The sequence below is a fragment of the Cydia amplana genome, chromosome 8 (assembly GCF_948474715.1).
Source record: "Cydia amplana chromosome 8, ilCydAmpl1.1, whole genome shotgun sequence".
Taxonomy (NCBI): domain Eukaryota; kingdom Metazoa; phylum Arthropoda; class Insecta; order Lepidoptera; family Tortricidae; genus Cydia; species Cydia amplana.
Genome location: NC_086076.1, coordinates 10,422,993 through 10,437,947, shown reverse-complemented (window position 1 = coordinate 10,437,947; position 14,955 = coordinate 10,422,993). Strand labels below are relative to the sequence as shown.

General features: G+C 37.7%; 1 protein-coding gene across 1 annotated transcript in view; it reads right to left on the bottom strand.

Moving 5' to 3' along the window:
• The window catches only part of LOC134650053 (calcyphosin-like protein), an 89,711-nt gene that overhangs the window by 327 nt on the left and 74,429 nt on the right, over window positions 1-14,955 (bottom strand). Inside the window, exons 2-7 of the mRNA XM_063504877.1 lie at window positions 11,122-11,190; window positions 5,711-5,864; window positions 5,116-5,212; window positions 4,830-4,910; window positions 1,702-1,826; window positions 1,221-1,305 (exon numbers count right to left, since the gene is read on the bottom strand). Coding sequence (XP_063360947.1) covers window positions 1,221-1,305; window positions 1,702-1,826; window positions 4,830-4,910; window positions 5,116-5,212; window positions 5,711-5,864; window positions 11,122-11,190 — 611 coding nt within the window. The remainder of the gene's footprint in view (window positions 1-1,220; window positions 1,306-1,701; window positions 1,827-4,829; window positions 4,911-5,115; window positions 5,213-5,710; window positions 5,865-11,121; window positions 11,191-14,955) is intronic.

Below are 14,955 nucleotides of genomic sequence, written 5' to 3'. Positions count from 1 at the left end.
CGAAGCCGGGGCGGTTCGCTAGTTGGAAATAAAAATAAAAGTCCCTCATCCTTTACTAATTAAGTCGTTAATTTTTACTTCAGTCATTTGGATTTGGTTAGACAAGGAAACGTTTTCACAACACATTAGGTACATTTTGCTTGACATGATGAAGACAAGATAAGATAAGATAAAAGATAGTTTATTCAAGTAGGCATAATTACAATGCGCTTATGAACGTCAAATAAAGCTAGGTAGACCGGCTCCAACCCTACACCTCTGCCCCGAGAAGATTTAAATCCCCCCTCAATTGGAGGAGGGTATCCCAATATGGGACCGGCAACAAACTCGGCGGGACACATCTTTTCAAAAATAATTACATCTTATAATTAACATGCATTACGAGAAAATAAGGGAAAAAATACAATTTAAATTACTATAGAATTCATGCAATTATACACATAAGGTGTAATAGAAATTTGATTTAGAAAATATACATATGTACATGGAATCATACAAAATCGTAGCTCTTTCAGAAAACATATCAAATTCTTACAAAAGGAAAAGAAAATAAAGTTATTAAAAGAAATGGGAAAACATATTATATAAATCTGATTGATTATTATTAATTACCAACATATAATATTTGATGTGCTTTCCTGCTTACCTGAGCTGTGTCACCTATAAGAACTCAAAAAAGAATTGACACTGCATTATGAAACATTTACGAAAATCGCACATCTTAGGTGTATCGCGAAATTCGCGAAGCTTTAATTGTGTCAGAAGATTCAGAAAATTTATTTTGCACTAAAAAAACGGTAGTGGGTAAAATAGACATTGAATAATTTTACTCATTAGCACACATAATAAGCGCTCTCAATCTAAATTAGTAAAGGTCGATGTAAATACGGATAAGTGTGGCATATAAGTACAGTAGGGACAGGTAAATGTGGCTGGTGTTCACACGTGCGTTGTTACTCTTACTTAAGTATACTACTTGCGTGGGCAAATATATATGAACTCGCAATAAATAAACATTAATCAATGTGAAGGCCAGCCGACCCGTATTGATCTTACGAGATCGCCAATGTGAAGGGACCGCGATTTATTTTATATGCTCCACCTAGTAGTAGTCGAGGTGATCTGTGACATATTCGCCACACGTTTTGTTACAGCTAGAACTAGGCTGCACTTAGACTGAAGGCTTCATAAGACCTGCATCACAATGATAGTGTACCCACCTTGCCATCAACGGTCCCCTCGCTCTCAAAGTTAGCTAGGAATTTGTTCATGATCAGTTCTTCGGTCTCTTCACCACTCTTGTACCTAAAATTAAATGCGTTATAATTAAAGGGATGTTTACAAAAACAACATAACTGACTACACTGGTTGACACCTGAAACGATTAACAATGTTCTTAAAAAAGTGTCAACCGCTCTAAGCAGTTATGTTGTTTTTGTAAACATCCCTTCAATTACATACCCGCTCTCCCATTCTCTCACAATTGACTCATTGAAGTATTTAAACATTCAAATGAAGTATTTAAAGATGCACTTCGAAAAAGATGATTAATTTTGTGGGTCCTCTTTTAGTGTTCCGTAAAAAACTTCGTGTTTTGTTTTAATTTTGGGCTAAATTAAATAACAGATTGGGTACTGTTAAAAAAATTAAACTAATGCAAAAAGATACGGTTGCAGACCACAGGCCGAATAATATAAGTACCTCGGGTTTGCAGAGACCGCGTACACGCCACGGAGATCGTCTATGGCAATGATCCCATCTCCAGTTTTATCCAGTTTCTTGAACGCCCGCTCGACTATAGCACGGCGGCCCTCATTCATCGGAGGCTGGAACAAAAGGGTCAATTTCTGAACACGATTTTTTTTCTGTCCGTGATGAAAATCGCGGGTTAGCATCAGATAATACTTACCATTTTTTTTTTACATAAAGAAGTCACACTTTCACACCGAGTCCCATATGAATTCACTGATTAGTTGGTTTTTAGAGTACACATAAAAATACCTAAAGGCTCAAATTACTACTCCCGTGCCCTGTCCGGAATCTACTTTTAAGCATAATGAAAAATCCTACGAAAAATTCTACATTAGTATCACTAATTTAGTGTCAAATACTTAAACTAGATGATATTTACTATCACTGAGCACATATACTATTAACTTAATTGTGGTAAATATCTTGTGATCGATGTTTAAATTTTGTCCGAGCGCGCGAGTAAAATTTCGTCGGCAAAACTCAAAGGGCTCTGACAGCCGACGTTTGTATTTGAACCGCCTCGTGTCCCGCCTCACCTGTACTGGCAGTATTCGGCTGTCTCTCAAAGCAAGCGGATGTAAGTCAAGCCGCGGCGTGTTCGAGCAAATCGCGTAAGTATTTCGGAATCCGGGTGGGCGACAAGTTTTTTCTAATTTCGATGCCCCTTATAAATTTTATTTTCCACATAGCTTTTCAATGACAATTGTCATATTTAGGAGCCCTTTATGTATCTTTATGTAAGCGATAACATATCAGTTTGGTCAAACACGATTTAAATTTTTGGCGAATTTTTTTATTACGAATTCTAATTTCCGTGCCCTAATTCCCATAGCAAATTTACCTAAAACAGCTGATTAAGTGGCACGGGAATTAGAAAGTATTACATATATTGTCAACAAATCTTTTATTGGGGGCACTGTAAGTTAATTGGCAATGTTTACGTCATATTATTATTACATATATATATTGGCATAAATACAAAATCAAAGATTTTATTTAATAATTCATATTACATGTCAAATCACAAACAAAAAAGAAAGTAAATTAAACCTATGCTAACACAAAACTAAAACTAAAAACTAAATATAAAAAACTTCCCCCAAATCACTCCCTTCCGGCATGGTCGCAAGAACGCTAGCGGCGTTGCCCCTCTGCACCGCCAGGCTTGGCCTCTGGGCAAAGAAAGCGCCAGCCCTATGATCGCCTGAGATGCCTACTAGCCGAACCGACACTTCTCTGACAAAAACCCTGGTGTCAGACGACCAATATTGGCATTGAATATATATTATATGTAATAATAATACGACGTATATCTGTCTATTTTACATTTAAGGAAATATTAAAGAATGTACAAAAATCTGTGAATAGTTTTTTAGTATAAGTACTATAGTACATACAGGTTGGACCCGAATAACCCGGGCAATTTTAATACGTAAGGTAAGGTGGGGTAAGACGACACCGGGGTAAGACTATCACTTGTATGGAATCCTTGTACTGTTAGTCTTACCCCACCTTACCTTATTCATTGATCATATTATAACATTAAAATATTATATAAACATAAAACTATTTCTGGAATTATTACATATTATAATACCTGTACCTAAAGTTACATGAAACAAAATGAATCACATTTGCAATGTTTTGTTTTTGTAAATTTGACAGCTGACAGCGTATGCCGTATAAAGTTTAAATATCTGGGAGACCGAGCTTTGCTTGGAAAACATATACCTACCTACCTAAAAACTCAAAAATGCGCGTTTTTCCAGAGATAACACCTACCTAGATCGATTTTTCACCCCAGAAAACCCTCATATATGATCAAATTTCATCGAAATCGTTAGAGCCGTTTCCGAGATCCCCGAAATATATACAAGAATTGCTCGTTTAATAGATTAGTTGTTATAAATTAAACCGTAATACTATTAGATACCTTATTTGGGTTCCGTAGCCAAATGGCAAAAAACGGAACCCTTATGGATTCGTCATGTCTGTCTGTCTGTGATAGTCTTACCCCGGTGATAGTCTTACCCCACCTTACCGCATATGTGGTTAAACAATTTTTTGTGTTATGAATTTATGAAGGCAGCATATTCGATTTCTTCAGATTAACTTACACAATAACTTCTTCTCTCTGTGCCCCTATTTATTTCTTAGTATCATTTCCTATACGGCCATATACCAGATCATACACCTTGTACCTATCTACATGCAGATACATAATGACACTTTTTAATGAATAGTTTTGTATGTAAGGCGGACATGTTTACGCAACTACTCAAAGTATTGTTTTGAAATATGTATATTTTACTAAGAAAGAGAGATTAGTTGCCATTAAAATCAAGGAAACGATTAGTCAAATACGTAGTTTTTAGTGTATCATACTTTCGTAGATTTGTCGTCCGAAACTAAAATTAAAGAAGATAAATATATTCGATGCCGCTTCAGTATGGTTGAAGTATATTATTGTAGATTAAAATATACATAAATAATAGTTTTAACTACCAAAATAAGCTAAGAAAACAATTCCTGTGCCATGTTCTAATTTCCGTGCTAGTAAAATCTAATTCCCATGGACACACTAATTCCCGTGCCCTGACCAAAATTTTAAATTGAAATAACTTTTATAGTTTTATGAATTTTTTTACCCCATAAGAAAATTAATGTTTATTATATTTTTTATCAAATTATCAGCATAATTTTTTTTGTGTAATGTTGGTATTTCAAAATTCCATGGGAATTAGACAAAAATGCTCGTTTGGTGAAATTGACCCAAAAGAGTTCCATTTACTTCACACAGAAGTCATCCTCCCACAGAGATCACAATAAAAATCCCTTGCCTAATTGCTATATTATATTGATAAGTTCCTCTTCCTCGCCATGGTTTTAATCTCCAGTGCGCTCATGTCATATTTTTTAAATATGCCTCTGCGTGGCAGAGGCCGCGTGGAATTTGTCCTAAAGCGTACCTTAAGCATCCTAAATTGTTTAGTAGATAAGCGCTCTTTCCGACAAGGGTAAAATATATTAGAAGTCAACTTAAAAAGTAATTTAGTAAAGAACAAATTCATACGTACACGAATCTGTCTGATGAATTCATCGACGCTAATGGAACCGCTATTGTCTATGTCGAACTGAGCGAACAGTTTCTCTGCATCCTGGAAAATAATGTACACAATAGTCTATCAATGCCACATTATACATGATAAATTAGTTAGGAGGAGTTAACCCAAACAAGAAAGTCAGTAATATGCGAAAATCGTATGAGTAATTCATTTTTCATCAGACTCATGCATGAAACAGGGCCAATGTTAAAAACTTCACTGCACTAAGCTACATAATATTTATAGGTACGTGGATTACCTCATCGCTAATGTCCAGTCCAGTGTCTTTAATGCCCGTGAAAAACTCTTCCTTGTTAAGTTGTTTGCTTCCGTCATCGTCCATTCTTCGGAAAATCCTATGAAATATTATTTTCTATTAATAATGATTGATTGAAATTGTAATTTAATTAAGAACGAATGAATGATTAAAAGCATGTGCTGTTGCTGTAGTCGGTACGTACTTAGTTCAAAGTTTCGCAAATTGATTCCCGCGGCGAATTGCGAAAAAACATGGCGAATGCATTTGTTCAATGTGAACGTTCTCATATACCACGCGCTGGACGTCCCGTTCGAGCGTCCACTCAGAGGGCTTACCGTGAACACCGAAATTCGCAAATTGCGGTGATCTTTCTCTTTTACTCCTAATACTAAGGCGTAATTAGAGTCACAGAGAAAGATGCCCGCAATTTGCTAACTTCGATTTTCGCGGTTATAGCCCAGTTTACACAGACTGCTCGTTACTTAGGCCCACTTGCACCATCCCACTAACTATCAAATTGTACTGGTAACTCCAGGTTTAACCGGTTAACCCCGGGTAAGTGGAATGGTGCAAATGGCGCTTAGTTGATACTCGCCTGCCCAGACCCATAATTCCCGAGGCGCCGCGTGAGAGGCACAGCAGACGCAGTCGCTCCAGAGGGTCGGTGGTCGAGTTGAGCGCTCGTGCGCTCTTCTGCATCAACTCCTCCTCGACGCGGGAAGTCGCAGATTGCGGACGATGCCATGCTACTGTGGAACCAAAGGATTACAATGAAAACACTTCTTTTTACAGTTATCTAAAAATATCTAAACTTAAGTAGGTTATTTGTTATTTGGGGCGACGATTTGGATTTAGATTCATTAGTTTTTAACCGACTCCAAAATTTCAAAAAGGGGAGCTTCTCAATTTGATTGTATGGCATGTTAAACGAAAAAAAAAACCTAAAGTGTTTTTGACACCATATTAATCCCACCAAAACCATTACATGAAAAAGACTCACTAGGTTTTACTGTAAAAAAGTTATTAGATCTCAAAAGCCCTGACTTTACTAAACCCCTAAACCACCTCGGTTTAACCTACGTTTTGGCCGCGAGAAAATTGTAGGTACCTACTCTTTATTAAGCCCTTGCTACACGGTCGCCGACAAGCCTTCAGACCGCGTGGCCTTGGTCCGTCCCGGACCGTGTAGACAGTTGTTTCCAACAAAAATTTGACCAAACTGACCAAGGTCAGACCAAGGTCAGACGGTTAGAAGGCTTGTCGGCGACCGTGTAGCAAGGGCTTTAAGCTTCTAGCGCTGCTGCATTAAAAGTATGGTTAGACGACACTCGCTTTTATTTTAGCACTGCGGCGGTCGCATTTTTATCGCTTGTCACCACGCCTGTCACGTCCTAACAAGTATGTAAGTGCGAAAGTGATGGGCAGAGTCACAGGCGATAAAAATGGAAGCATGCTGCGCCCGCCTGAAGCACATATTTTGGTTCGAGGTTCGCTTTCCCGCGCAAGCCGCCCGCGCCTCCCTTGTCGTCAGGTCGCGACCCTGAGGGCCTACCGCGAACCACGTTCGACGTGTTGCCTCCCTGTCACACTTACGCATGAATCCACAAGGGCGACAAAGAGGCATCACGACGAACGTGGTTCGCGGTAGGGCCTCTGTTTTCCTTTCGTATAAGTAGCTACGAAAAGTCTCGTGAGAGTCGTGACAATTTCCATACCTACATTATTTAAGTTCCGATTGGCGTTTTCTATTAACGATTGTCATCTTGACTAGGCCTCCTGAAAAACAGGTCATCGCGGAATTTCATCACTTACTCTACAATTTATATCAATAATTAATCATCACTACCGTAAAGAATGTTAAACAGAATTATCTACACGAGTACACGCAACAATAAACTCAATAATGTTACTATTATCAAAACCATTTCATTCACCTGCTCAAAACAAATGTTGCCATCGTTTCAAAACCTATAAACCAAGATCATAATAAATTAACTTACTGTTTGAATTAGTCCTGCTTTTACCGGTATACATGTTTCACAATCATTAGTTTGTATGATACCACTAAGATATCTGTCTCGAATATATAAAAAAAACTTTTCGGACGATGCGTCCCGTAGGCGAGGCCGCCTTTGGCCGACTGGCTCAAAAACTTTACCCCACCCAAGTGGTAACTACAAACACGCCAAGATCGCCTGACTACGGCTAGGTGAAAAACACCCCTATTACATGACCTAGTGCCGACTAGGACAACATTTATCGCATTTTTATTCGCTGGCGTCATTCCCACAGTTATCTACCAGGTGGTAGTCTAGTGTAGGTACCACTAAGCTGTTACCAATGGCATAGAGAAATAAGCTTAGAGTGCCCACTGCATATGTACCTAGATAATAGTACATTACGATACAAGTGCAAAAAGTAGGAAATTCGCAACGAGTGGCAATAAATTAAAACACCGATTTGCGAATTACATATTCACACGTGTATTTGTACCTACCTACCTACAACGTTTTACAGTACATACCTATGGCCTTTTAAATTTTCGACATAGACACGTATTTCCTTTAAATACCAATGTATTTACTTCGGAGCTATGTGAAAACTTGCAACATGAGTAGGAGAACAATGCACAGGACCCTAAAAACTTAAGGCAAGGTGAAACTACTGATAGAAAACAGCCTTCAAGATTACGGAACAGATATTTAGAATCCAACGTGTGCACAAGCTGTTTTATCGGAATCTGTCTATCTCTAGGTACTCGAGATGTATCCAAAAATATTGATACAAGCCAATCAAATGTACAAAAAACTAAACAATATAGTGCGGCATAACTATACTAACAAAAAGTAAAAATACCCGAAGAAAACGATAGAGCAGTACTATCGAGCAGTTGGGCGATCTAGATAACTGACGTACACCTTGTTGGTTCAAAAACACGGCTGCTTAATTAATTATTAATGACTGGTTCGATATCCTAGTCCACATGCAGTTTCACGTAAATATTACGCGGAAAATTTTGTTGTAAATTACCATAGTGCACAGACGAATAAGTTTCAATTACGTTACGAGTAGGTACAACCAAATTTTCCGAGTAATTAGTACGAGTGTGAACTAGGACAAGTAGGTACTAGGTAGGTCCCACGCGGATGATGACGTCCCGGGCAGTTGCTAGACTTGAGTGATGTACCTACCTAGTTCAATTAGTTCATTCGTTCAGTCCTAGATTAGATTCCGATCAGTTTATCATTGTCTTGGGTGAAATAGACCGTGTAACTAGCATTTGTTCGGTCCCAGACAATAATTATGAAACACGCATTTCATTGTGTTTATCTGATTTGTTATATGAATACTGAATACCTACAATATTAGGATCGAATATTGTCTTCACTTTGTATTCATACGAATGATTTTTTTGGGATTTTTTTATTTTATAACAAACAGCATACTGGCACCAAATGTGGATATGGCATATGGCTTCTGAGGAGTCACAGTCACACGCGTGTTGCTGCATGGTCCTTTATTAGATAGGTAATAAGAACTCACTGAAGTATATAGGTACATACGTATTATGTTTATTATGTTTATTGATGAAAGTAACTAAATGTTCCTACTTGGGTATTATGCAAATACAATGATAAAAAGACCCGTTAGACAGAGACAGTATGCGGGCCTGGATATAAGTTTGCAATTTTACACATAAAGCGCGTAAAAATATCTGGTAGGTATAATATCTTATACCTACTTATTTACTTACCGAAAAGAGACCGGTAGGTAAATGTATATCAAATTCCAAGAAACTCTTTATCATGAGCCGGGAATCGATCCCGTGACTTATTGATTGAAAGCAACACGCCTATCCACTGGACCTCCGACGCTCTTATAATATCAATATAATGAATAATGTAATAATTAAGATTATTTCCTCTATTAAGGTTAATGTGGAGAAAACCGTATATAAGGGAAGACCGTCTACTAGCTCTTTAGTCGCTTTTAACTAATGCATTTGTACACGTAAGTACCCAAGACAGGACGCTTTGGCGCCGTTAGGGGAGGGCTATGTCCAGCAGTGGACTAATATAGCCTGATGATGATGATGACGTAAGTACCCCACTTACAGAAGGTCGATAGAGCAGAAGGAGTGAAGCTATACCTTTTCGATTGTATCTGAGCTTCGTACAAAATTAGAAATACCTACAAGAGTTTTTGCCCTGTGACGGACTTCCCTGCAACAAATTGTATATTCCTGTTTGTTATTGGCATATTATTTTGTTATAATTAGGTAAGTACCCATGTTTTCGGTTTAGATTTTAGTTCTATAACTTGCATTGTAACTACTGAAGCATTCAACGGGCAGCCCCATACTAAACACATTTAATTTCGTGTGTACCTCTGGGCTCTTATACCTACAAATCTTCAGAAAATTCGCGTTTGTACATACGGGACTAACGGGACAATGGTAGACATCATAGATAACTTCATAGAATGCTACTACTACGATACGGTATACGGTCGGGTCGATACGGATTATTAGATAACATTTTTTAATTATACTTAGTTCGTGGATAAAGTTCGCGTGTGGAAAGGCGGGTCAAATAATAAACATGCGACAGGTTAAGTAATGTCCCTGGGGCGAAACTACTAACCGTGAAAACCTTGATGACCTCATGTTTGGTCTTCGCTCCGTGCATGCCTGTGGCGCCACCCTGGTGGGTGTGGGACATATTTTGACGACCGGTTTAGCCTAGCGGGTAGTGACCCTGCCTGCTAAGCCGATGGTCCTGGGTTCGAATCCCGGTAAAGGCATTTATTTGTGTGATGAACACTAATATTTGTTCCGGAGTCTTGGATGTTTTCTATGTATATAAGTATGTATTTATCTATATAAGTATGTATATCGTCGCCTAGCACCCATAGTACAAGCTTTGCTTAGTTTGGGGCTAGGTTGATCTGTGTAAGATGTCCCCCAATATTTATTTATTTATTGCTTATATGACAGTTGGCATCTGCCAAATAGTATGAAGATATCATCGCACGAATGTTCATATTTTCACCACGTCGTGCGTTGGCGTCGCTTGTATTTCCGTTTCCGCCACCAACTTCGCACATAGCCAATGTTTTACTAGTGAGAGCCGCTTCACAGTAGCTAAAGTAGGCACGCTTTGGGTCTTTAGCATAGCCCATTTGAAGTCCCATAACCCTTATATATTATAAGCCTTTTATATATAGGGAAAAAGTTAAATCCCCTTATGACCATAAGGGCATATGTATGTAGTATAAGTTTTTCACATAGCTTTGGGTACCTACGCCATATACTTCCCTTAAAGGGACAAGTTCGCCTTTGTACTGCCTATCCTGTGCCATAAATTTGTGTTTTGTGTTTTGTGCAATAAAGAGTTTATACATACATACATCATACTTTAGATTTTACCTTGAAACGCAAAATTGTACAAAACTGTATTAAGATGACAGCTGTCACCGTACCCAAGATATTAGGAAAATACTATACCTTACCTAGTTAGTCTTGGTAGACGTCACATATATGTATTTAAAAAGTGTAATTCATAATATGACGTATGGTTTGCAGCTCAAAAATGTACTGTGCTAAGAAGATATTTTTGTGTCAATGTAATTTAATTTTTTATCGTTGTAAACTGGACACGACTAAGCTACATATAGGTAAGGCCTTAGCAAACTTTGTATTTTTTTTTATTTACCTATGGTAAACTTCATTATCCTGCCAATTCACTTTGTGATGTGGTATTGGGATTTTATTGTGTTTTATTGCATCTTTTTCCTTCGCCTAAATGGCAAAAGGAAGTGTGCAAGGAAAACCACAAAATTATTTGTTATTACATAAACAAATGACTCGATTGTTATACTAAACAGCTATTGATTTTTTTAAAATTTTAAGTAGGTAAATTCTTTTTTGGAGATCACATTTTGGATCTCCAGTAGTACCTACTTCATAAAAATAGCATCAATCAATAAATAATTATCAAGACGTACCTCCACTCTCCATGCTGCTGTCTTTCAGCTTCTTCTCGGCCTGGGCCTTGTTGTCGTAGTTGAAGCAGGCTGGAACAAAACACTGTGTTTATTGTTTAATCATCTTCGTCGCGTCGAGAACAAGGTATATTATATTCTAATAGCTGTGCGGTTTTCACTATAGGGGAGACTGGGGTCAATTGAAACGTGGGTCATTTGAAACAAGCTGGATAACTCCAAAACGAATCGTGACAACCTTGGGCAGTATCTGCCAACATCCTGTCGCGTCTCGAAGCGCGCCAGTTTTTTATGGGACAAAATTATTTTTTGACATTATGTTGACTTTTGTGCACTAAGAGCCTTCCCTATTTTTTAACCAAATTTAATATTTATAAAAATGTCGATGGAACAATTGAAACAATTTTATCGAGGGCAATTGAAACAATACAAAATATGTCTGAAAAAAAAAGAATCGGAAAATAAACTTAACGAAAAGACCGCAAAATATACGTTTCCTGTGTCCAAATATATACCTAAGCAAGAAAATACAAGAAGAAGTTAAGAAAACAGAAATCATTTTTCTCTATAGACTCCAGACTAAACTATAATGACTTCATTATGAAACGCTTTATTGAACTATAATGAATTTTATCCAATCACGTGTCGCCGCAACAAGAGACAAAAACCATATTCATTGTCAGAATATAATAACCTAGAATAAAAGACATCAACGAGCTTCTTTTTCAGTAGTTAAATTTATTTAATTATTTAGGTTGTACAGAACTTACAGAAGAAATAGTGAAATAGAATATTTTAGTTGACTCATAGAAAAAGTTGACTTATACAATAGTTATATACCCATACACCCAAGCTTTTTAATCTTAAGCATAGAGAAATATAGTAAGACAAGAGTGCTCACTCCATACATCAGTTAGACTATAAATTTCAGTGTCTACATCTAGCATCGAGTAGCAGAACTATCAGTACTGCTACTTGACAATAGATGTAGCACCGACCGGAAAGTCTTATCTCAACAGCATAAGACTTTCCGGTCGGTGCTACATCTATTCTATTGTCAAGTAGCAGTACTGATAGTTCCGCTAGATGCTAGATGTTAATAGTCTTTTTGGTACTAAAACTGATGTATGGAGTGAGCAATCTATGTATTTTTTAGGGTTCCGTACCCAAAGGGTAAAAACGGGACCCTATTACTAAGCCGCTGTCCGTCCGTCCGTCCGTCCGTCCGTCCGTCCGTCCGTCCGTCTGTCACCAGGCTGTATCTCACGAACCGTGATAGCTAGACAGTTGAAATTTTCACAGATGATGTATTTCTGTTGCCGCTATAACAACAAATACTAAAAACAGAATAAAATAAAGATTTAAGTGGGGCTCCCATACAACAAACGTGATTTTTGACCGAAGTTAAGCAACGTCGGGCGGGGTCAGTACTTGGATGGGTGACCGTTCTTTTTGCTTGTTTTTTTTTGCTTGTTTTGCTCTATTTTTTGTTGATGGTGCGGAACCCTCCGTGCGCGAGTCCGACTCGCACTTGACCTGTTTTTTTCTCCATGTCTTAGGCCAATCAGGTTCTCTATTATATCACGATTGTAAGTATAAAATGCTATTTTTTTGTGATCGTAAAGTGCAGCACGTTTGTGAAAGTTAAGTACATAATACGGCAGCTGTACTACAAGTAAAAGGAATGCATTTCTTTCTGTTCCTGTATAAATAGGCTCATTATTCCGCGGTTGCATTTCCTGGCCCGGTGAGCTACGCCTTCCTGACTGGGTCATGGTATTTCCACTATTTCCACCATCCTTCTGACAGTTGGCCTTCGCGTGATGTTCACAAACTAATGTATTATACTTTTTACATTTGTGGAAATAATAGGTACGAGTACATATCTGGTGACTGGTCTGTTGTTCTAAAAATTATGCAAAAATTGATACGTTTCTGCACTAAAGCATTTTTACTTTCCAAGTACGCTTTTTTTTTTCTACAATAAGCAATTGAAATTTGGTTTTACAATTTTCATCCAGATATTTTAACTCCCCATTCCATAAATAACGATAAGTACTTTTTTACCTAAATAGTTAATTGAAAGTATGTATACCTAATTAGTAATTAGTCTAATTACCTCATGTTATGCATGTTAAATATGTAGGCACTTAAGTAGTTTAGTAATTCATTATGGAAATAAAGAGGCGTATTATTATATATTATTATTATACCTAATTACCTACTCTAAGAAATGCTATAAAAAATATCATGTTTTAAAAAAAATCTCATGTATTTTACTTTTCTCGTATTCGAAATGAAAAGGAGAGTGTTTAACTCGGGTGAAAGGCATAATTTAAACCCTTTGTTAGCAATACGTAGACGTGAGCGAATATTCGTTAATGTCAGAACTGGTGGTAGCCGCACAGTTCCTAACTTTTAAATTCATCAAAGAGTTACAAAATGGGATAAACGTATTTTTTTAATAAATTTCATACTATTTAACTTCAAAACAACTGTAACAAATGGTACAAGAGCGTAAATTATATAATAATTATACATGTAAATTATATACGAATAAGTACTCACAGTAAATGAAACCGTTACGGACGACTACCAACGACCGCTACAAAGACAACTGTGTCGACAGATAATAACTGTCACACGGTTGTTAGAAAATCGATCAACTATAACACACTTCGTTAATAATATATGCCTATTGCCTATATAGCCAAGGACGTCTGGGTTTTGCTGTTATGGTGGCCTAACGCCCCTAACGGTAAGAGCGTGCGACTTGCAATCCGGAGGTCGCGGGTTCAAACTCGCCGTACCAATGAGTTTTTCGGAACCAAATGTACGAAATATCATTTGATATTTACCAGTCGCATTTCGGTGAAGGAAAACATCGTGAGGGAACCGGACTAATACCATTAAGGCCTAGTGTACCCTCTTGGTTGAAAGGTCAGATGGCAGTAGCTTTGTGCCTATGCCAATTCTTGGGATTAGTTGCCAAGCGGACCCCAGGCTCCCATGAGCCGTGGGAAAACGCCGGGATAACGCGAGGAAAAAGGAGAGCCAAGGGCGTCTGTGTTAATGCTATTATGGTGACATATTTCAGATTATTTTTAGCGTATGATGAGTCACTTTAGCGAGATAACGCGTACTAGGCTGACGACTTGTTTGTGCAGTTTTTCTAGATGCATCTATTGCTCATTCAACCTTGATCCTTATTTAGGAGTATGTTACGCTTTAATCACTTCTACAGTACAGTTGTGCCCGTGGTTCTGCTTGCGTGAAATTTGGATCGTTACTACTTCCATCCACCAGGCATACCAGAAAGCAATATAATTATGTGTCCATATTGTCCATCCACTATGTCTATTACAATTAATAACCCCTTTAGCGTCTAGCGTTGCATCGCTAAGCTCTTCATACACGCCCAAAATTGGTCAAAATTATTACACAGTACAAAATTATACATCATAATTAATGACCAATAATATACATAGAGTTAGACCAAGAACAGTCTGCAGCGATTTTGATAGCCTACGCAGTGAAGTGTTATTTACACGTCATAAATTCATAGAAGTTTGACGTTTAAAATTACACTTGCACTGCGTGGGCTATCAAAATCGCTGCAGACCGTTCTCGGTCTGACTCTATTATGAGTACCTATCAGCAGGTACCAATAATAATATGCACACAACACTAACCAATATTACGTCATTGGCTCATTAGGTGTCGTTAGTCACAACTGACTACCTGTGACGGCAAATCAGCCACAACAACAAGTATTATCCTATTTAGGTAATGGCACAGAATAAATAATAGTACTAGGTACAGAAGACTCACTCTCTA